General features: G+C 50.5%; 2 protein-coding genes across 8 annotated transcripts in view; one reads left to right on the top strand and one right to left on the bottom strand.

The window, feature by feature from the left end:
* Nucleotides 1-7130, top strand: part of LOC131492219 (inositol-pentakisphosphate 2-kinase) — a 129664-nt gene extending 122534 nt beyond the window's left edge. For both annotated transcript variants that reach the window (XM_058695962.1, XM_058695968.1), the window contains 2 exons: nt 3762-3841; nt 5835-7130. In XM_058695962.1, coding sequence (XP_058551945.1) covers nt 3762-3841; nt 5835-6060 — 306 coding nt within the window. In that variant the 3' untranslated portion in view covers nt 6061-7130. The remainder of the gene's footprint in view (nt 1-3761; nt 3842-5834) is intronic.
* The window catches only part of CENPP (centromere protein P), a 232621-nt gene continuing 217342 nt past the window's right edge, over nt 5950-21228 (bottom strand). For 3 of the 6 annotated variants that reach the window (XM_058695983.1, XM_058695989.1, XM_058695988.1), the window contains 4 exons: nt 9457-9536; nt 8446-8537; nt 7984-8132; nt 5950-6084 (listed from right to left, as the gene is read on the bottom strand). In XM_058695983.1, coding sequence (XP_058551966.1) covers nt 8002-8132; nt 8446-8537; nt 9457-9536 — 303 coding nt within the window. In that variant the 3' untranslated portion in view covers nt 5950-6084; nt 7984-8001. Of the gene's footprint in view, nt 6085-7843; nt 8133-8445; nt 8538-8633; nt 8930-9020; nt 9128-9456; nt 9537-21228 lie in introns of those variants that run through there. The other 3 variants (XM_058695985.1, XM_058695987.1, XM_058695986.1) reach the window with 3 other exon arrangements.

Below are 21228 nucleotides of genomic sequence, written 5' to 3' on the forward strand. Positions count from 1 at the left end.
GGGATTCTCTCTCTCCCTCTCTCTGTCCCTCCTGTGCTTGTGTGCACATACACTCTCTCTCTCAAAATAAAGCAGCTTTTTAAAAAAAATTTTTAGGGGCGCCTGGGTGGCGCAGTCGGTTAAGCGTCCGACTTCAGCCAGGTCACGATCTCGCGGTCCGTGAGTTCGAGCCCCGCGTCAGGCTCTGGGCTGATGGCCCAGAGCCTGGAGCCTGTTTCCGATTCTGTGTCTCCCTCTCTCTCTGCCCCTCCCCCGTTCATGCTATGTCTCTCTCTGTCCCAAAAATAAATAAAAAACGTTGAAAAAAAAAAAATTTAAAAAAAAAAAAAAAAAATTTTTAAATTTCAGGTTTTTAAAATAATATTCTTTTATCTTTTAAAGAATGCTCTTTTATTCCTGATGTGTGGTGTCTTTTCTCAGTCCATCCCATGAAGAGTGTCATTTTTGTTTTATACAAATTAACTCATCCGTTAGTGTCCTGTATGATTGTTTCTTATTTCAATAATTTCTGCTTTAACTTCCTTTCTTCTTTCTTTAGATAATTTGTTCTTTTTATAACTTCTGATATGAATGCTTACCTAATGAAGTCTTAGATTTTTTTTCTAAAATATGTATTCAACACTGTATATTTTCTTGTAAACATGGCTTTAGCTACATTCCACAAGCTGTATTTTCAATACCATTCAACTAAAATATATGCTTATTACTATTAAGATTTCTCCTTTCACCCATGGAAGTATTTAGAAGGGAATTAATTACCAAACACACAGATTCTCATTATCTTTTTTGTGTTGATTACTAGCAACATTGCATTATGGTCAGAGAACATAGTCTATATGGTCCTTTGAAACTTGTTGAGATTGGCTTTTGATCCTTTTCAGTGTATTGTGATTTGCTTTATAGATCAATTTATTTGAAAAATGGTTCTGTGCATATGTGAAAAAAGTGTCTTTTCAAATTGCCGGGTTCAGTGTTTTATATCTTCTTATTAGGTCAGATTAATTGCGTCATTCAGATCTTTCATAACCTTACTTTACTATCTGCTTCTTCCATAAGAAGGATGTTTTGAAATTTTACAAAATAACTATGGGTTTTTCTGTTATTTATGTCTTTGTATTTAATGTATGGCCTGGTTTTTTATCCTTACGTTTTGTGGACTTACACTTGGATTTAAAACTGTTAATTTTTACCACCTGTCTTAGGTTTCTTTTTCTTTCCTCTCTTACAATCTTTTGGGTTATTTATTTATTTTTTTTGTCATTCCATTTCCTCTGTTAAAAGTTACAGAGTCTTTTGCTTTTGTCTTGTGGCTATCTTAACCTTTGCAGCAAGCAATTGACTTAGGAAAGACTGGCGTCTAGTACCTTCAACTCTCTTTCTGGACACCACAAAATTCTTAGAGTACATTTTCCTCTCTTCCTGACTTACTTCTTACTGCTGTGTATTCTGCTGTTTTAAACTCCAGGAGACATTATTACCGTTTTATACAGTCAGCGTCCTTTTACCCACAGGTGTCTCTCTTATTCTCCATCCTGCCCTGCATCCCAGAGCTTGTGTTGGGGGTGATTTTGTTGTTGTCTGAAGAACACCATGTAACGTTTCCTTTATGTTGGTCTGCTGGTGATTCATTCTTAGTGTTTGGTGATGTGTGTATCTGATTTTGTTCTTTTGGGAGTCATTCTTGAGTTTGTGGCTTGATGTCTTTCCCCAGTTTTGGAAAATATTTGGCCTCAATGGCTACAAATTTGATTTGTACCCATTTCTTTGTTATTTTCCAGTTGTTCTACTTTTTCCATGCGTCATTCTGGATATTTTGGGGGACATCTTCTAGTTTAGCAAGTCTCTTGAGTTTCTTCTCATCTGTTAAAATTATCTGTTGAACTTTCAGTATTGATTTTTCTATTTTTTCAGTTCTAGAATTTACATACGGTTTACGTTTGTAGTCTCCAGCTCTCAAATTCTTGACTTTGTCTTTTATTTTTTGAGCAGAGTAGCACGTCTATCTGATTCCTGCAGTAGCCGGGAGTCCGCGTGCATCTCTGCTGGCTTGGGGTTTTTTTGCAGGTTTTCACTTATGTTATCGTGAGTTGTGCCTAGATATTTGAACTTGTGTGTCGGTAACTGTATTTGACAATCATTTAGAAATAATGCAAGGCCTAAGATGGTGTTTTCTTCCAGGAAGGATCTTGGGTTTGCTTCTGCTGGGAGCCAGGGAAGCCCTAGCAAGTTGGGGTCGCCTGGCCCTAGTTTTGGTGACAGAGGTCTTTGAAGCAGGGCTGCGGGTCCCGGAGGGCTGCCAACCCGTGGCTTCCTTGGCCTGAAGGTGTGGCATTGGGTGCTAACAGAAGACGGGGTTTGTCATGGTCCCTGTCCTCAGAGCCCTGCGGGTTGATGAAAATACCTCTTGGCCGACCCTCCGGAATTGTCAACCCTGTGTCAGGGCGAAAAGGACCCAGATGTCTATCTTTTGCTGGTGCAGCTACTCTCCCTGATTCCTTTCACGCTGCCTTTCAGCGGATGCTTTCAGTGTTTTTTCCAGCTTCCTCTGGCTGACCTCAGTGGTCGGGCTGGCCCTGTATTCCACAGTCTGGCGTTGTTTGAAGTGAGAGTCCGGCCCTTCCATTTTGTGTCTGATTATACATGTGTTTTGTGCATCTGATGTATAAAGAATGTTTACTATAATTTGCATTTCCTTGATTAGTAGTGAGGTTGGGCATCTTTTCATGTATTTATTGACTATTTTCTTTCTTTTCTCGGTTTATTGGATCCACATCTTTGGGAAGTTTCCTTTTCTATATGAATCTAGCACTTTATACTTTGGTGTTGATCATCCGTGACCATGGCCGGTCTCTTTCACATTGGTGTTAGGACGGTGTCCTATGGACGCTTTTCATCTTTGGGTATTCAAATCTACCAATCTTTTGTGGCTTGTCTTATGATGAAGACGCAGATATTTTATACATTTAAAAAAATGTTTATCCCTTTAATTCTTTTGGATTGAATCTTTTGTGTATTTTGTGAGATGCCTGATTTCTTAGCCAAATGAGCTGAGTGTAGAAGAGGTTTTGCAAGCCCAGAAGGAGCTGCCAGCAGGCCTGAGGTGTGCCGCTAGGTCGCGCACAGGGAAGGTGGGAACCCGAGGTCTTCCAGGGCGGTCCTCCTAGTGTGGGATGCAGAGGGAAGGGCTACAGGGGAGGCGAGCCTGTCCTCTGTCAGCGCGTGATGTTGAGGCCTGTGACAACCTGGAAGGACCACTTCCTTTTTTGTAACTAGTTTACTTTTGTAAAAGTGAGAGAAATTCACATGGTAACATGAAACTTCAAAGAAAGTGGGAAAACGCCCACAGTCTACACGGGCCCAGTTCAGAGCCTCCCCGTGTGTCTGACATGCACCTGGGCTGACACAGGGGCTCACGCGTCAGGTCCCGCACGGCACGCCGTGTGGAGCTGGCAGGTCCGGTGGACGAGATTGCGGGCTGCTGGGGGCACGTGTTCAAGCCTGATGTTTAGAGCCACGATGCCATCGTGGGGGAGTTTCCTCATCCGCAGGCTGGGACAGTGGCATGCCTGCTGTGGGTCACTCGCAGCCCAGCAGCCCTCCATCCCCAGTGTCATTCGCGGGGGACGTCTCCTCAGCGTCATCAGTGTGGTCCACGCTTGTGCTTCCGTGGCGGGTCCACGTGCCACCTGCAGAGTGGTGCCGGCGGGCAGGGCTGGCCGAGGATCCTCCCGGGCCTGGAGCTCACCTCTCCGTCCCCACAGGTGCAGCAGTACCGGGTGGCCATGACCGCAAAGGACTGCTCCGTCATGATTGCGCTTTCCCCCTGTCTGCAGGATGCCAGGTGAGCCGCCTGCTGCGCGTCCTGTGCGCGCGGGGTCCTGGCAGGGCCACGTTGGCCGACACACTCCTGTCCCCTAGTTGACACCTTAGTGACTCACCACGGCTTGCTGGCTCCTGCCTGTGCTCTAAGAGCTTGGGGCACAGCTGGAAAGACACTTAGAAAAACTTAAAAAGACTGTCTTATTCAAGATTATCATGAGTTTCTAAGGATACACTCCAAGGATTTAGAAGCAGCTTGGACCATGGTACACATTCCTTTCTCTCAAAGCCCCAAGTGCCCACTGAGGTCCCCCTAGGTCTTGTTCCTCACCCTGGCCAGCTCTTGATGTGCTGGCCTTCTCGCCCCTTCCTGAGCCTGTAAGAACAGCGTGTCCCTGGACGTGACTGTCCAGCACCCTCCCTTGCCGTTTTATTTTTATTTTTTTTTTGAATTCAGGATGAACCTGATAATCTTCTCTTGCTAATTAGATGGCATCTTCAGCATTGATCCTCCGATGCCAAACCCCACGTGGACACGGCGTTTGTGGAATGGCCCCACGTCCTTCTGACACGTGTTCCTGGGTCAAGATGACCTTATCATTGGCCGCCAGCCACTCATTTTTCTGGCGCTGTTGAACTAAACATTCCCAGGGCTGCTGCTCCCTGGCAGGCACAGAACTGATAGGAAACACCGAGGGATGTCTGTAAGGCATAGCTGAAAAACAACAAGGCTGTTCTGTTTAGTCGAGCACCCCTGTGACCCCTGGAGGAACTGCAGTGCCCATTCACTGGATGGAGCTGGTGGTGGTAGAGGACAGAACCATGTGGATGTCACCCACTGCCCCTCCTGACCGTGCAGGAGTGTGCAGGGTGGGCTGGCTGGCCTGGGCCCTGGCGCACTCCACCAGCTGCCTGACGGACACAGATGGGGCACAGTGCACGTCCGGGGAGCCCCGTGGAGCAGCGCAGAAGCGTTTCGGCTGTGGGGCTGTGCCCGGTGCTCCTGGGAGTGTGCGGTGGGCACACAGTCAGACTTTGTGCAGGAGCTGCCTCTGGCTGTGCGCCCACCACCCCGTGCACGGAGAGACGCCCGTCTTCGCCTGCATCACCTTGTCTGTCGGGTGCCGTGAGTGACCTGCTGGAGGCTGGAGATGCGCTGTCCCAGCCCCGCTGCCTAGAACTCAGGCCTCAGAAGCAAGACCTTGACTGCCCTTTGGGAGGGGGTGTGCTGAGACCCCGGTAGCTGAGCCAGGGGGTCGATTTCCCTGGAAGAGTGTTTTGGTACAGGAGTTAAGTGGGAGTCTTGCCTTGATTAGTTTCATCCGATCGGGAGTGTGTCCATCGGTCTTCCCCTCTTGGGCAGGACCTTCTGAAATTTGTGTTATGTTTGGGATGATTTCAAATCTAGAAGAGTGGTTAAGTATCAGAGAAACTAGGACTCCTGAGTAGTTTTATAGGGCTAAACTGAGCTCATAGAATACATTTAACCAGTCATTTGGAGGCAAGACAATACCAAGCACTCAGAGCTGAGTGGGATGGGCACACAGCAATCTTAGTACAAAGTTCAGAATTAGCCTCAAAGTGTTTTTGTTTTTTGTTTTTGTTTTTTTTTAAGTTTATTTTGAGACAAAGTGTGTGCGAGCAGGGCAGGGGCAGAGAGAGAGGGAGACAGAATCTGAAGCAGGGTCCACGCTGTTAGCGCAGAGCATGACGTGGGGCTCTAACCCATGAACCGCGAGTTCGTGACCTGAGACGAATGAAGGCAAGTCTGCTGTCAGCGTCTTCTCTGTCTGGTTGAGGAAAGGTCAGGTCTCCTTGCCGCTTCCCTTCAGGTTGGGAACACGTGGCTCCTTGTTAACCTTCCCTTTCCAGCATTCGGCTCCACCACCAGGGTTTGGGAACGCCCACCCGCGGGCATACACGGAATGCATGGGGACGCCCAGAGCTGGGTGCGCGCTGTGAACAGCGTGAGGATTTGGGGTTCGTGGGTCCTAAAGCTGCTCTTTCACTTCCAGCTCCGAGCAGAGGCCTGTCGTCACTTCATCGAGATCCAGGTTTGCCTTCTCTGTGTCTGTGCTGGACCTCGACCTCAAGCCCTATGAGAGCATTCCACACCAGTATAAACTGGATGGGAAGATCGTCAACTACTACTCAAAGACTGTACATGCCAAAGACGCGGCTGTGATGTCAGCCAGGTTCAAGGAAAGTGAGGACTGCACGTTAGTTCTGCACAAGGTCTAACCGCCTCCTGTGGTGTCCCTGAAACTTGAACACAGAATGTGAAGGTCAAATGGCAGAGCTACTTTTTGTCGCGTTGGGTGACTTTTGGCTGTGAATGTTTTCGCTTTTTAACCCCCGTTCAGGTGGGGACTGCGTCTGGGTGACCCGGAATGCACGATCACCACCCACGCTGTCCAGGACGAGATGTGTCGGACGTGTGCCCCATGGCGTGCCGTGGCCCCACACCTTCCACCCGGGGTTCGCGTCTAACCTCTGGCATGAGAGCCTCAAGACCCGAGGTTTGGATCTCCTACCACCAGACTCTAACATAGAAAACTTGAATTGTCGCGTACGTCTTACAGTTTGGACTTGAAAGAAAACATGGATACTACTGGAACTTTCCCAGATGGGTTACGTGGTCCCTTCTTCCTTGCGAGCCACCAGGTAGCACAGGCTTCGCGGGCTCCGTGCTGCAGAGTGGGGGTGGCTGGCATGGATGTGGGTCCTGGGCTGTGTGGACTCGGGGTCTCTGTGGAGGGGCCACACACACTGCTCTGCACAGGGTCAGCGGGGAGCACAGGACTCAGGTCAGGGGGTGGATACCACTCAAACGAGCGCTGGCCGTTTTTAGCTAAACGATCTGACCTGAACCGTAGGGGACACCAGGCATTCCTTCCTGCGGGCAGGTGCTGCTGTGGTGCTGGGAGCAAGAGCTGCTGCCCGGGGCGGGTGTCCAGGCGGCCGTGCGCCGCGCATGCTGGGTGTTCGGGGCCCTTGCTCCCGTGAGACGAGCCCCTCCTGGCTGGCACCAAGAGGTTCTCATCAGGGTCGCCCCCTGCAGGTGTGCCCGGCTGCTATGAAAACTGTCAGGAATCTTGGCTTCAGTTTTTTATTCTCTGGTAGGTTGTACAGATTATTTATATCACTGTTTTGAGGGACTAATGAAGGCTTATTGTAACATAAGATTATAATAGCGAAACCATGGAATTGTATGAAAATGCTACGTGGAAAATAAGAATATTTTGCTGATTGTAAACTTTCGTGGGGAATTTTGTGATAACTTGAGAATTACAGTTGTTTGAATCAAGCAAGCTCTTCTAGAATTTACTCAGCTTTGTCCAAACACTGACTTCCTCCACCCTCGGAGGTTGAAAAAAGATACTCAAGGAACATGTGTCTCACCCTCATGAGCATGTTGGGGGGCGAGGGTTGTGTGGAGGGAAGCATCTGTGGTGGTGGTCTGGCCCGAGGTCTCATCACGGTGTGCAGAGGACCCTGGCTCTGCGAGGAGTGGGCCGGGCAGCCTCTGGGGCCAGTCCTGGCCAAAAGGGTCGGCATCCGCCCAGGGAAAGAGACCGATGAGGCCCTGCCAGGCGGTGTCCACCTCACCGTCCAGTGCGGCCCCTCCCCTGACTTGGCTTCAAGCAGGGTCTCCACCGATTCGAACATCGTCAATGGCCCCCAAGGCCAGTGCCGCCCTGAGGCGACAGGGGTGGGGGTGGGGGTCCTGTGTGGAGCCTCGTGTGAAAACACAGGATGAGATGAAAAGACATTTTGGAGGCTGACCACTTTGTACGTGTGAGTGCTGCTCTCCAGGCGGGAAGGGGAGGAGGGCGGTGCGTCACCCTAGGTGTCAGGTGGGGCCCTCGGGACTGCAGGGGCTGGGCTGACCTCCAGGACGCCTCCACCCTCAGCCTTGGTGAGAGCAGGACCAGATGCTCTCTGAATCCGAAGAGGGACACTCACTCCTGCACGGTCTCAAAGGTTAAGCTTATTTTTTCAAGTACACTGTACGTGCTGGATCTTCTATTCAAATAGCCGTGTTTATTTTTCCCCGTCCCGACAGCGTGTTTATGATGGGCGTAACTGCACAGACCATGTGTCCTAAAGGCGTGGCTTCTGTGTGGGAAACAGCAACTGTTTACGTTGAATAAAATCACACACCTGCATGTTTGCCAGGAACTAGTGGTTTTCCCCCACGCAGAGCGACTTAATCAGGCTCTCTAGAGTGGCTTCAATGCCCAGCACGCCCAGCAGGGCCCGGAAGCCGAGGGGAGCAGTTTCCAGGACTCGGTTCTTGTCCAGCTCCAGGGCTGCGAAGAGAACAGGCCGGCTGAGCAGCTTCATCCAGACGCACCCGCCTTCCCGACCGGGGGCACTGACACTGAACGGGGCGATGATGGTCATGACTGTGCACGAGGCACCGACCTGCGTGGCACAGGTGGGGACAGAACAGAGGGCCTTGGGGGAACAGTGCCCCCTCACGTGTGCTTTTCGAGTGATTACCGATGAAAACATTTTTTTAACTGATACAAAAAACTTTTGATTCTGGCCATGTAAAGCCAGAGGACGTAAGCAGGAGACTGTTGGGCACAGTAAGTCACCAGAACACCACCTGGGCCCTACCTTGCTGTGGCACTTTGGTGAGAAGATCCAGCTTTGGCAAAACCTTCCCTTCTTCATCTATTTGTATCCTCCAAATGATTATGAGCTCAAACCTGAAAGAGGTTAAGATCTGTCGCCAAGCGGTTCCCGAAACCTGGTGGGAAGCGTGAACTGCACGCGGCACCTGCCACCCTCCCCGAGGATGTGACCCCGGACACGTCTGCCCGTGGCACACATCAGGTCTGGCCGGGGAGACGTGTCCGACATGCTTAGCGAAGAGGAACATGTACCCCAGACCCAGCAAGGTGCTGTTGTGTACCCACGACGTGCTGGTGGTGTGGCCACGTGAGGGACCCACAGGCATCCCACAGGAACTAAAAACCCACCTGTGCAGAACACAAACAGATAAAGTACTTTGAAACGTGTCAGCAGGGACGGAAAGCTGACTCTACCCTAAGACCCGGGCATTTCACTTCCAGGTACAGAAGCCTGTGTACTCGGGTGTCTGGGGACACGAAAGGAGCGTCAGACATAGTAGAAAAGGACGGGTCACCCAAATGCGCACAACCCAAAGAAGGCAGAAAGACAGCGTTCACCTAATGGAACAGAACCACCGAAAAGGAATGAACTGCCTGCAGCTACACGCATCACCAGTAGCCAATTTTGGAAAGGTCGAGGAGCCGCCAAGGCAAGTCTGAGAAACCTACGTAAGTGGGACATCATTTTAAGCTTGAAAACAAAACCCCCCGAGGCGCTCCTACACAGGCCGTGAAGGCACGTGGCATGCAGGGGGCTCCCCGCATGCACACACAGGACCCAGAGGAGTCCTCCCTTCACCCAGCACCTGTGGCCTCCCGGCCTCCCCTCCTGGTCCCCTGCCCCTGGCTGCACACCCAACATGACCCCACAGACACAGTGAGAGGTCTGTTAAGCAGTTCACACTTGTTTCCTCTTATTTGTAATCCTCGCGTTTCACAGGAAGCAAGTGGCTGGGTACTGGGGAGGCTGGGCCTGGAGGGCGTCTGCACTTACCCGGGCTGGCGGGGGCTCTGGACCACCATGCAGCTGGAGGCGGCCCCCTCCGGGAGGCGCACAGCTTCTGAGTACTTCTCCTGCAGGACAGCAAGCGGTTAGAGAAGTCAGGTGACTGAACAGGAGCGAGGAGCCCGAGTAAAAGTCTTTAAAGTTGCAGGTGCACCATGACTAATCCAGCACGTGGCCTCACGATGCTATGGCCGAGAGACCAGGGGGCCGAAGGAGTCCACAGAAACCTGCAGCCCTGCTTTACACGTGTCAGGGTGCAGATGGTTAGGTCCTCCTCGTGCGGAACAGGAGCCCGTGACTGCTCTGGAACAGAGCACATGTGAGGAAGGACCAGGTGAGAATGACCAGACGGAGCCATCACGTGCATGACCTGCCAAGCTGGACACCTTAACGCCAAGGACCCTGGGTTCCTCATCGTTGTTCTAACCGGTTCCTGGCTGCCTGAGGGGACACGTGCACCAGACCCTGAACCAAGACGAGACAAGACTTCCTCCTTTCCTTTTTGTGTCTCCCACATGCTCTGACTGTATGTATCTGCTCTGCTCTCGTCTCCTGCTGGCTGAAGTTTGAGTTCTGTCCACGTGCAGTCGGGAACCCTCTTGGCTGGTCCTCCGAGACCCCCTCTGGGTCCTCAGACCTGGCCTGTGGCATCATGGCCACCGTACTCCTGCCTTCTCTGCTCACTGGCGCCTATTCTAGATCTTTCCATTGCCACGAGGCCCCCATGTGCCTACACCATCAACCCCTCAGTGTTAGCAGGATGGTGAACAGCTTCATCCCAGTTCCACGAGTTTGCCTGCTCTGGCTATGCTGCCTCCCTAGGCCCTCTGCTCAGGGGTGGCCCCTCCAACTGTCCTGTTCTCTCGAACAGGGTAGCTTGAAAAGGCCAGCCAGCCATGCTCTGGGGTGTCCCTCACAACTCAGCAAGGTGATGCCTGCCCTGACAATCCGTGTTGTGCCCTACAGCTTTAGTGTCTGGCCCTAAAAGCCCATCAGATGGAGGCCCCTGCCATGGTGGATGCTCCTACTCCGTCCATCGTCAAGCTCACTGTTCAGTGCTCTTGCACATCCGTGTGCCCGGAGTCATGGGCAGACGGCTCCTGCATAGCATGGAGCCCTGGGCTTTCCCAGCCAGTTCGGTGTCGGTCTCCCCCAGGACCTGTGTCTGGCTGCTCTGGGTTCTGAACTCTGAGAGGTCAGAAGGGAGCCCTGCCATGTCCCACACCAAGCCACCATGGCTAGCCCTGAGCCTCATGGGACACCTGGGGGCAGGGCTGGTGGTGTGGGTGGCAGAACCCGGGATTTCAGAGGACAGGACTGTGCCAAGTCAGCTCCACAGAAGGAGGTCTTGTAGGGACAAAGACGTGGTACAGCTTCTCAAGGACCAGCCCCAATACCAGCGAGCCTGTTGCCAGTGAGTGAGGCCACTGCTCCCAGACCCGTGTGGGAAAGATGCCGACAGAGCAAGAACACGTCCAAACACCAAGCTGTTCTGACCAAATGCTGGGCTGGGCCTGGTTTAAGCTTACAGACAGTTTCTAATTTCAGTGAAACTGTGTTTCTGAGAAAGTGTATACCAAAGTGTTTTAAATGGAAAGTGCTGGTTGCTTTTTAAACCTCAAGCTCTTCTGAATTAATAACAGCTGTAGGAGGGGTGCTGAGGGGCACGTGAGCACGAGGCCGGGCCTGCTCCAGCGTGGGGCCCCCGGGGTGGCTGACCTCCCAACCTGGCCAGGCCTTCTCAAAAGCAAAAAGTTGACATGCTGACATTAGGAAGAGGCCAGGTGTTCAGATTTCTGGAGAGCTTCTGCTGGTTGTGAGGAGAGTTTCCTTGTACAAGAGGGAATAACGTGGCCTGTTTATCAGCTTCTTGCACTTGCCTGGTGACCTGAGACACTCTGGGCACGAGCACACGCAGGAGAGGAGACAGGGCGGGGGGCCCGGAGCGCAGAGCCTGCATGCCTCCGCTGGTGCCCAGAGACCCGGGGGGGCAGGCCATGTCGCCGACAGGGGTGAAGACAGATAAGTCATGAAATGTGCCCAGCTCTAGATGTGAGTCGGCACATTTCAACAGTGTCTCGTGTCTGACTCGAGGTTTGTGCTTTCACGGTGTCTGGGAAGGCCGGGAACAGCTCTGCACATGTGGGGCCTGTCGGCCTTCACAAGCTCGTCCCAGGAGGGGGTTCAAAATGGTGTTTATTCAGCTGCTTGCCACATGCCTGGGGTTTGTGGTACAGAAACAGTGGCCAGGGGCGTGCTGGCAATTTGGTTCAGACCCTGTCACACCTGAGACTCGCTTTGCTGTTGAAAAGGCTGCTGGTCCAAAGGGAACAGAATTTTTCACAGAGCTTCAGAGAAAACCAGCCTCTCATTACATGTCTGTGATGCCAGCCCAGCACGGAAGGGGAATGACCAAGGCGCCCCTGCCTGCCTCCCAGTTACACGAATGGAAAACCTTGAGTTCTGAGTTTAAGTATACCTGAGGGTCCACGAGTATGTTAGTTCTTCTTGACTTTAATATTTTCCCAAAGATCGTCTAGCTGATTCAATTTTTTTTAATTGGTAACAAATTCACATAACATTTACTCCTTTAAAGTGTATATAATTCAGGGGCTTTTAGTATTTTACCAAGGCTTTACAACATCACCGCTAACTTCAGAACGTCTTCGTTACCCCATAAAGACACTCTGTACCTTTAGCTACCACCCCTGCATCCCCTCAGTAGTCCCTGTGCAGCGGTAAGCCAACACTGTCTCCAGATATCTCGTACAAATGGGGTCACTCAAGATGTGGTCTTTTGTCACTGGCGTCTTTCAGGGAGGATGTTTCCAAGGCCCGCCCACGTGGCACTCATCACTCCTTTACACTGCAGAATAACCCCCGCCTTACGGACGGACCGATTGTAGTCATCCATTCATCTGCCAATGAGCACGTGGGTGCTTTTTACTTTTTGGCTACTGGAAATAATGCTGCTGTGAACGCCGGTGTGTGGTTTTTGTGGCACATGTTTTTGTTCCTCTTGGCTAGGTATCTAGGAGTGGAGCTGCCCAACTGTTCTCCACAGGGGCTGCACCGTTTTTAGGGTCCCACCTGCGGTGTCTGAGGGTCCCGATTTCTCCATCTCCTTGCTGACAACACTTGTTACCACCCGCCCTCCCTTGAGAAACCATTCTCACCCTCCTGGTGGGTGTGAGGTGGTAGGTCACTGGTTTTGATTTGCATTTCCTCATGGCCAAGGACAGTGATCATTGATCATCGATCATTTGCATACCTTCTTTGGAGAAATGTCTGTTCAGATCCTTTGCCTATTTTTTAAACTGGGGTGTTTTTCTTATTATTGAGTTATAATAGCTCTTTATGTAGTCTACGTACAAATCACTTATCAGATACGTGGATTTTTTCCCATTCTGTGGATTGTCTTTTTACTTCCTTAACGGTGTCAACCTGCATGAAGTTTTTAATTCTGATAAAGTCCAATTTATTTATTTTTGTTCTTTTTTTGCTTGTGCTCTGGTGTTATAGCTAAGAAATCATTGTTTAGCCCAAGGTTACAGAGATTTACACCTACGTTTATTTCTAAGAGTTTTAGATTTTTAGTTTTTAAAATTAGGCCTTTGATCCATTTGAGTTAATGTTTGTATGTGCTGTGAGGCAGGGGTCCAACTTCACTGTTTTGCCTGTGAATATCCAGTTGTCCCCGCATCATTGTTGAAAAGACTGTTCCTTCTCCATTTAACGGTCTTGGATCTAGTCACATTTTAATAACATCTTGTATTTTGATGACAGCCTGGACCAGTGAGGTTTCACTGAGGGACAAAACGCATCCCAGAGTTTTTAAGAGATGGTGCCAGGACAACTGAACGTACACAAGTAGAAAAATGAGCCCCCATGCTTATGTCTTACACAAAAGTAGACCAGAGATCTAAATGCAATAGCTAAAACTATAAAACTTATGAAAAACAGAAAATCTTTTTTTGTTGTTGTTTGAGAGAGAGTACGCAAACATAAGCAGGGGAGGAGCAGAGAGAAGGGGAGACAGAGGATCAGAAGCAGGGTCTGCACTGACGGCACAGAGCCTGAGATCACGACCTGAGCCAAAGTTGGACACTTAACCAGAATGAGCCACCCAGGCACCCCAAATAGAAGATATCTGTAGTCCTTGGCTAGCCAAAGATTTCTCAGATACAAAAGAAAAAGGATCTGTAAAAGAAGAATAAATTGGGTAAATGATAAGTTGGCTTTGTCAGAATTAGAAATTATCACTCTTAAAAAGGCCAGCCTCAGACTATATGTAAAGAACACCTACAACTCATTAATGAGAAGACAAACAACCTAATTTATAGAACAGTGAAAGGATTTAAAGATACTTAACCAAAAAAGAGACGTGGAAGGCAAAAGGTACCGTCACTTGTCATTAGGGAAACGCAAATTAAAGCCACAGTGAGACACCACCTCGCACCCGCCAGAACAGTTACTTTAACAAAGACTAACCACAAATTTTGATGGAGATGTGTAGCAAGTAAAATATCACCCACTGCTGGTGGGGAGCGAAGTCTGGAGACGTCCTAAGGAGTTAGACACACATGTACCATGTGATCCAGCAATCCCACTCCTCTAAGTATTTACCCACGAGAAACGAAAACATGTCCAGAGAATCAGAGCCCCAGACTGGAAACAGCGAGTGATCCTTTCACCACATAAATGAGGCCTGTTTCCCCCGTAGCGGAGGCCGAAACCACCCGCGCAGTCTGTACAACGGAACAACGCTCAGCAGCAGTGCTATCCACATGCGAGCACGGACAAACCTCAGAAGCAATATGCTGAGTTAAAGAAGGCAAACACAGAAGGCCATATTTATGAGTCTAGAAAAGGAGAGAACAGAGCAGGAGTCGCGGGGTGGGGCTGGGGAGGGGGGACGGTCTGCAGAGGCACCCATCAGAACTCAGCCAAGTCTACGGCTAGAACGGTGCCAGCTTCTTTCTGCAAGGGTCATTCCTCTACTCTCGGGACCTGGCAGCTTTGCCCCCTCAGGTGAAGGGTATTCTCTGTAAAGGCCTACTTGGTGCCACACAGTGTTCCAGAAGTGGGGGTCCAGGGGTAAGCCCCATGGAGAGATGCGGGTGGTTGTGGGGGACTGGCAGGCGGCCTCCTAAAGCCGGTGACACTTGGGTTCACACCTGAATGATGGGAAGATGGGGGGTAGCACAGGGCCCGCCCACACAGGATCGAGCTGGCTTGTCCAGGCCCCAAAAAGCAGCAGCGGTCACGTGGAGAAGGGTGCAGGTGTAGCTGGGAGGTGGGCAGGGCCAGGAGACAGAGTCGGGGTGGCTGGGGCAGTGGGCCCTGTAACAGATTCTGGTGGGTGAAGAAGAGTCCAAGCGGGGGGGGGGGGGGGGGGGGGTAAGTGAGACAAAGGCAAAGGCACAGGCAGGCCCTTCCAGAGGCCTCGGTGCCAGGAGAAGCAGGGTATGGGCAGGAGAGGGCAGTGAGGGGGTGTGTGGACTTAAAACCCAGAGGCTGGCCCCCGGCACAGATCCACACCTTCATCAGGTCACACGCTTGGCAACATCTCGCCCCAGCCCCGATCCTCCAGCTCCGCTCCCGGAGCTCATCCTGTCCTGGAGAACAGCCCCCCACCTGGTCTCTGTGTGGCCTCTTGCATTCTGCAAAAGTCTCCTTCAGGGCGAGAGCTCCCCCTGCGTGTGAGGCCCCGGACTCCCCCAGTCCACGGACTGTTTCCCTTCCGTGGGGAAGCATTTTTGTCCTCTGACACAGCACGCAAACTCAAGGAGCTGGGAGGAGAGCCCACCCACTGCCGCTCTAGGTGGGGGCGTGGGTGGGGGCTCTGTGACAGCTGATCTCCTGGGTCCTGGGAGGGACTTGTGTGGCTCAGAGGGCCGCTGGCGGGAACCACACCGGGTATCTGTGGCACAGCTTGCACGCAGACATTCGGAGGCAAGTGTCCCAATTGTTCTGAACGTCAGAAGGCTCAGAAACGCCTACGACATCTGCACGTGGAACAGTCGGCTCTCGTGTGAAAGGGACCCTGACAAATACCAGGTCCTAAGGGCCTGACGTGGGTGCAGGTGCCATACACGTTTTGTCTGTGATTACAGATGTCACACAGGCTTGGTTCTGGGGGCTCCGGGACCCTCTGTCACCCCCGCAAGCTCAGCCACAACCATGACACCTGCTGTCCCTCGTGCTTCTACAGTGACACTTGGCATTTCTCCACGTGGGGCCACTCTCCCACGTTACCGACTAGCAGATGTGTGTCAGGTGTCCTGGCTCCCACTGCGTGCGGGCAGTTTGTAGTGCGTGGGCCTCTTGGGCTGTGGACCGGCCCCGGGCAGGGCTGGTGCCTCCTCATGATGCCACGTTGGGAGCAGGGTGGACACTCTGTTGTCTTCCCAGGAGACACCAGGCCCCTGTCCAGCTCCTTGTGGGACGTCTGCTCACCAGCCTGGGCCCCGAGGCTGCCGAGGGGCTGAGTCAGCCACATGAGGACTGCCAACGACCATCTCCATATCTTTCCACGTTCATTAGTGGCTTTCCACCAGAGGAACGAGTTCTCCCTCCTCCCTTATTCGTTCTGTCTCAGCAGGAAGTCTCGATGGGAACCAGCATTTCCCTACGCTTTGGAGCCTCCAGTGTGAAGACCTCAGGATGGCAGGCTGCAGTGGTGTGCACAGACATGGCCCCTTGAATCCTCCTGCACAAACACACCAGAAACAAACTAGCGAGGGATCTCCTCCGTGCTCCCCCAGGGTCCTCCCTTTCCCCTCCTCGCGGTGATCACACTGGCCTCTTCACGACCTCAGTGCCTTTCCCGCATCAGCACATCTCACAGCAGTGCCTGCTGCCCCTACTCTGAGGGCACAAGGCGCCTCGCTGGAGAGGGAAGGCACGGGCAGGAATCGCATTATTTTTCAGTAATCTAACAGTGCATCATTCATTCACTCGCTGAGGGTTTTCCGGGCCACGTGCTGGCCAGGGGCTCTGTCCTCTGGGTCGGACGGTGATCTTGGAGGAGAGAGGGCTGCTCTAGGACAGCTGTGGAGGAGAGATCCGTCCCCGTCTGGAGTAACAGGACCCACTGTGGACTGGAGGTGCCATTAGGAGACTTTCCGCTCAGCTCAGCCACCAGAAGAGACGGCAGACTCTCTCTGCAAGCGCTCATGACACCATCGGCTGACCCCCGATGAAGCCCCCAGGCTACAAGGCTGGATAAAAAGGAGCCCCACTCTACTGTGCTGATTGCAGAGGGGAAGGAAAGACTACTTCCAAGTCTGACGACACCGACTTTACTCCAAGCAGGTTTTCTAGGCTGTTGTTTATGTTGCTGGAGTGAAAGCCATGAGGGGAGATGAACTGTTACTGGATCCTCTCTTGTAAACAGCACTGCCCAGCTCTCCTGGGTGTGGCTCTGGACACGAGACAAAACGGCCACCCAGCTCCGTGCACGTCCACACCCAGGATGTGGGGGGTGAAATTCAGGGAGCGCAGCAGCTCGCTGGGGTGGGGAGCAGAGACCAGACCCATGGGTGGGTTAACGCAGGCTCCTGGGGCCCCACACCAAAAACCACCCAAGAAAATAACTGGGAAATGCTGAGTGTATCACTGTCTGGAGCTGGAGGGCAGAAAAAATGTGTCCTAAGTGCTGCTTTAGTCAAAAACCCAGAAACCCTGTATTCCCAGCCTGCAGAGGCTCCCAAACCTGAGAAAGCCAGACCATCATGGCAGCACTGACCGCGGACGCACAGTTAAGTGGCAGGGCCTGGGTGTGCCTGCGGGTGTTTTCTGGTCCCGAGTCCCCACTGCCCCCGCCTGCTCCCCAGCCCTTGTCTTGATACGTGAGCCCTGGGAAGCACCAGGGATCTCAGGGACCCACCATGTTGGAAACACATCCCGAAAGATTTTACAGACGAAGTCTCGAGGTGCACGTGGAGGGTCCTGAGCTGCCCGGGACCCCGGTGGCGTAGACTGTAGCTGCTGCAGATTGCACAGCCTGAGTCTGCACAGCGGTCGAAGTGGTTTTCACATTTGGAAATGGTCAGGAAAATATCGAAAGCTTGTGCCATGTGAAAACTGTATGAAACGGAAGCCTCGGTGCATACAACGTCTGGCCGGAACGCAGTCGCCCTGACCCGGGGCCCCCAGAGAAGCAAAAACCTGAAGGGCAGCCAGGGCAGAGTCTGGACAGAACCACACACGCTTTCAATGGTGGTTTTCTTGGGAAGCGACCCTGGGAGACCAGGAGAACAGACAATATAAAAAGCACCCAAGTCCTACCTGGATGGCTCGTGACTGTTTCAGAAGGGCCCCTGGGGGCCTTTTCCACCCCACAGGACACACCCCCACATGCCTTCCATCTCACCTGGGGCATGTCCTCCTGAGCCCCAAGCCCGAATGTGCTTTGTTCTCTTCCTTTTGACTCTGTTCTCCCCGAACATGTCCTTGTCCCAAGGCCTCCCTCACAACTCGTGAATGTCATTTCTGTGCTGCTGGTTACCGAATGGGTCTCAGACCCTGAAGGAAGAAATTTCCAACTGAGAAATTTCAAATTCCCATAACCATGTTTCTTTCTACTTTCTCGTAGTTTTTGCAACATTTTTTCATATTTCATTTTAATTGTATTAAGCTAAAAAACTCTTCAAGAAACTCCTCAGTTACCTACTTTATGATTACACATTTAAATTTTACTTCACGCTTGTATAGTCTTAGGTCCTGGGCAGTGGCTTCTGTCCTGGGAGACACCAAGTTCTGAGTCGGCCTGTGACACAGGGGCCCCGTCCTGACTTCATCCCAACAGAACCTGTTCACTCGCTTCATGGGTGAGACCAACAGTGTGGCTCCCCCGTGACACATCATGTCCCCTCCACACAACCACTCCCCTCTCCACTGCCCACGAGCGCTTCTCCCCAGATGGTTCCACCCCTGCTGCAGGGATTCCAAGATCAGCTTCAAGGGGCTGGGGACAGACCATCCACCTTCACCCCTGCTCCACAGCAAGCAGCACTTTCAGGAACAAGCAGAGGCTGGAGGCGAGGCAACAGCATGGAATGTGGCCATAAACACCTTGTCTAAAAAACGGAATTGAAGGGAGGAGTAGAGGGATGTGGGAGACCCAATTCTCCCGTGCCTCCCCCCCCCCCCCCCCGCCCCGGGTGAGGACGGAAAGTCATAGTAAACACAGCCAACAAACACGCGCCCATTGTCTGCCTGCAGGAAGCGTGACCCGGTTATGAGACAGCGTCCGTGCGGCGGGAGAGGGGCTGCATCTTGAGCTCAAACCATATGCTCTGAGATGCATTTCTGTTCCCTCCTCAGCTAATAATTACACAGGTGAGTCAAACTGGCTTCTTATAAGATTGTCAGAAATGGTCATTAAGAAGCTGAATACATGACACAAAAACAGACACTCAGATCAATGGAACAGAATAGAGAACCCAGAAATGGACGCACAAACATATGGCCAACTAATCTTTGACAAAGCAGGAAAGAATATCCAATGGAATAAAGACAGTCTCTTCAGCAAGTGGTGCTGGGAAAACTGGACAGTGACATGCAGAAGAATGCACCTGAACCACTTTCTTACATCATACAGAAAAATAAACTCAAAATGGATGAAAGACCTAAATGTAAGACAGGAAGCCATCAAAATCCTCGAACCTCTTTGATCTTGGCTGCAGCAACTGCTTACTCAACACGTGTCCAGAGGCAAGGGAAACAAAAGCAAAATGAACTATTGGGACTTCATCAAAATAAAAAGCTTCTGCACAGCGAAGGAAACAATCAGCAAAACTAAAAGGCAACCGACAGAATGGGAGAAGATATTTGCAAACGACATACCAGATAAAGGGTTAGTATCCAAAATCTATAAAGAACTTATCAAACTCAACACTCAAAAAACAATACTCCAGTGAAACGATAATCCAGTGAAGAAATGGCAAAAGACATGAATAAACACTTCTCCAAGGAACATACAGATGGCCAACCAACACATGAAAAAATGCTCAACATCACTCATCATCAGGGAAATACAAATCAAGACCACAATGAGATACCACCTCATACCTGTCAGAATGGGTCACATTCACAACTCAGGCAATAACAGATGTTGGCGAGGATGCAGAAAAAGAGGATCTCTTTTGCATTGTTGGTGGGAATGCAAACTGGTGCAGCCACTCTGGAAAATAGTATGGAGGTTCCTCAAAAAACTAAAAAATAGAACTACCCTACGACCCAGCAATTGCACTACTAGGCATTTATCCACGGGATACAGGTGTGCTGTATCGAAGGGACACATGCACCCCCATGTTTATAGCAGCACTATCAGCAATAGCCAAAGTATGGCAAGAGCCCAAATGTCCATTGAGGGATGAATGGATAAAGAAAATGTGGTATATATATATATATACATACAATGCAGTATTACTCGGCAATCAAAAAGAATGAAATCTTGCCATTTGCAAGTATGTGGATGGAACTGGAGGGTATTATGCTAAGTGAAATTAGTCAGAGAAAGACAAATAACATATGACTTCACTTATATGAGGACCTTAAGACATAGAACAGATGAACATAAGGGAAGGGAAGCAAAAATAATATAAAAACAGGGAGGGAGACAAAAAATGAGACTCTTAAATATGGAGAAGAAACAGAGGGTTACTGGAGGGGTTAAGGGAGGGGGGATGGGCTAAATGCGTAAGGGGCATTAAGGAATCTACTCCTGAAACAACTGTTGCACTATATGCTAATTTGGATATAAATTTAAAAAATTAAGATAAACATTTACAAATTTAAAAGAAGAAGCTGAATACACACCTATAAATAGAATAATGCTAGAAATTCTTCAGAGGTAATTTTGCAACTTCCTCTTCATGTATGTATTAATATGTAATTATGTGAGCAAAATCATGAAATACAAGCAGATAATGAGGTGATCTTCCAGTCACCGACAATTTTATCATTACTAAGGTTTAAACTCAATGTTTCATAAATGTCCAAGTAATACTGTCCAAAACACTGAAACTGGTTTTAATTTAAAGTTATTATGGTCTCATTTATTTATTTATTAAAAAAAAAAATTTTTTTTTTAACATTTATTTATTTTTGAGACAGAGAGAGACACAGCATGAACAGGGGAGGGTCAGAGAGAGGGAGACACAGAATCCGAAACAGGCTCCAGGCTCTGAGCTGTCAGCACAGAGCCCGACGCGGGGCTCGAACTCACAGCCCTCACGGACCACGAGATCATGACCTGAGCTGAAGTCGGCCGCTTAACCGACTGAGCCACCCAGGCGCCCCTATTATGGTCTCATTTAAACTATCACAGCCTTCGAGTGTTTAAGGTCTTAAGTTTATCTTAAGATAAACACCTTGCATGGGGCGCCTGGGTGGCTCAGTCGGTTAAGCGTCTGTGCTGACCGCTCAGAGCCTGGAGCCTGTTTTGGATTCTGTGTCTCCCTCTCTCTCTGACCCTCCCCCATTCATGCTCTGTCTCTCTGTCTCAAAAATTAATAAACGTTAAAAATAAAATTAAAAAAAAAAGATAAACACCTCGCAGGCCCCACCCCCTCCCTCTACATGTGTGAGCTCACGCCTCCCTCACGCTGGCGATCCACCATCACGGTAGAACACGCACGGAAAGGAAAAGGAAATGGGCAGTGGTCTAAAGATCACACTCGCTCAAACCAACAAACTATATAACGGAGTCAAACTGTGGGAGGGTCCCTTCCCTAAGGAAAGAAAAAAAAC

Source organism: Neofelis nebulosa, chromosome 12 (genome assembly GCF_028018385.1).
Source record: "Neofelis nebulosa isolate mNeoNeb1 chromosome 12, mNeoNeb1.pri, whole genome shotgun sequence".
In the NCBI taxonomy this organism is placed as follows: domain Eukaryota; kingdom Metazoa; phylum Chordata; class Mammalia; order Carnivora; family Felidae; genus Neofelis; species Neofelis nebulosa.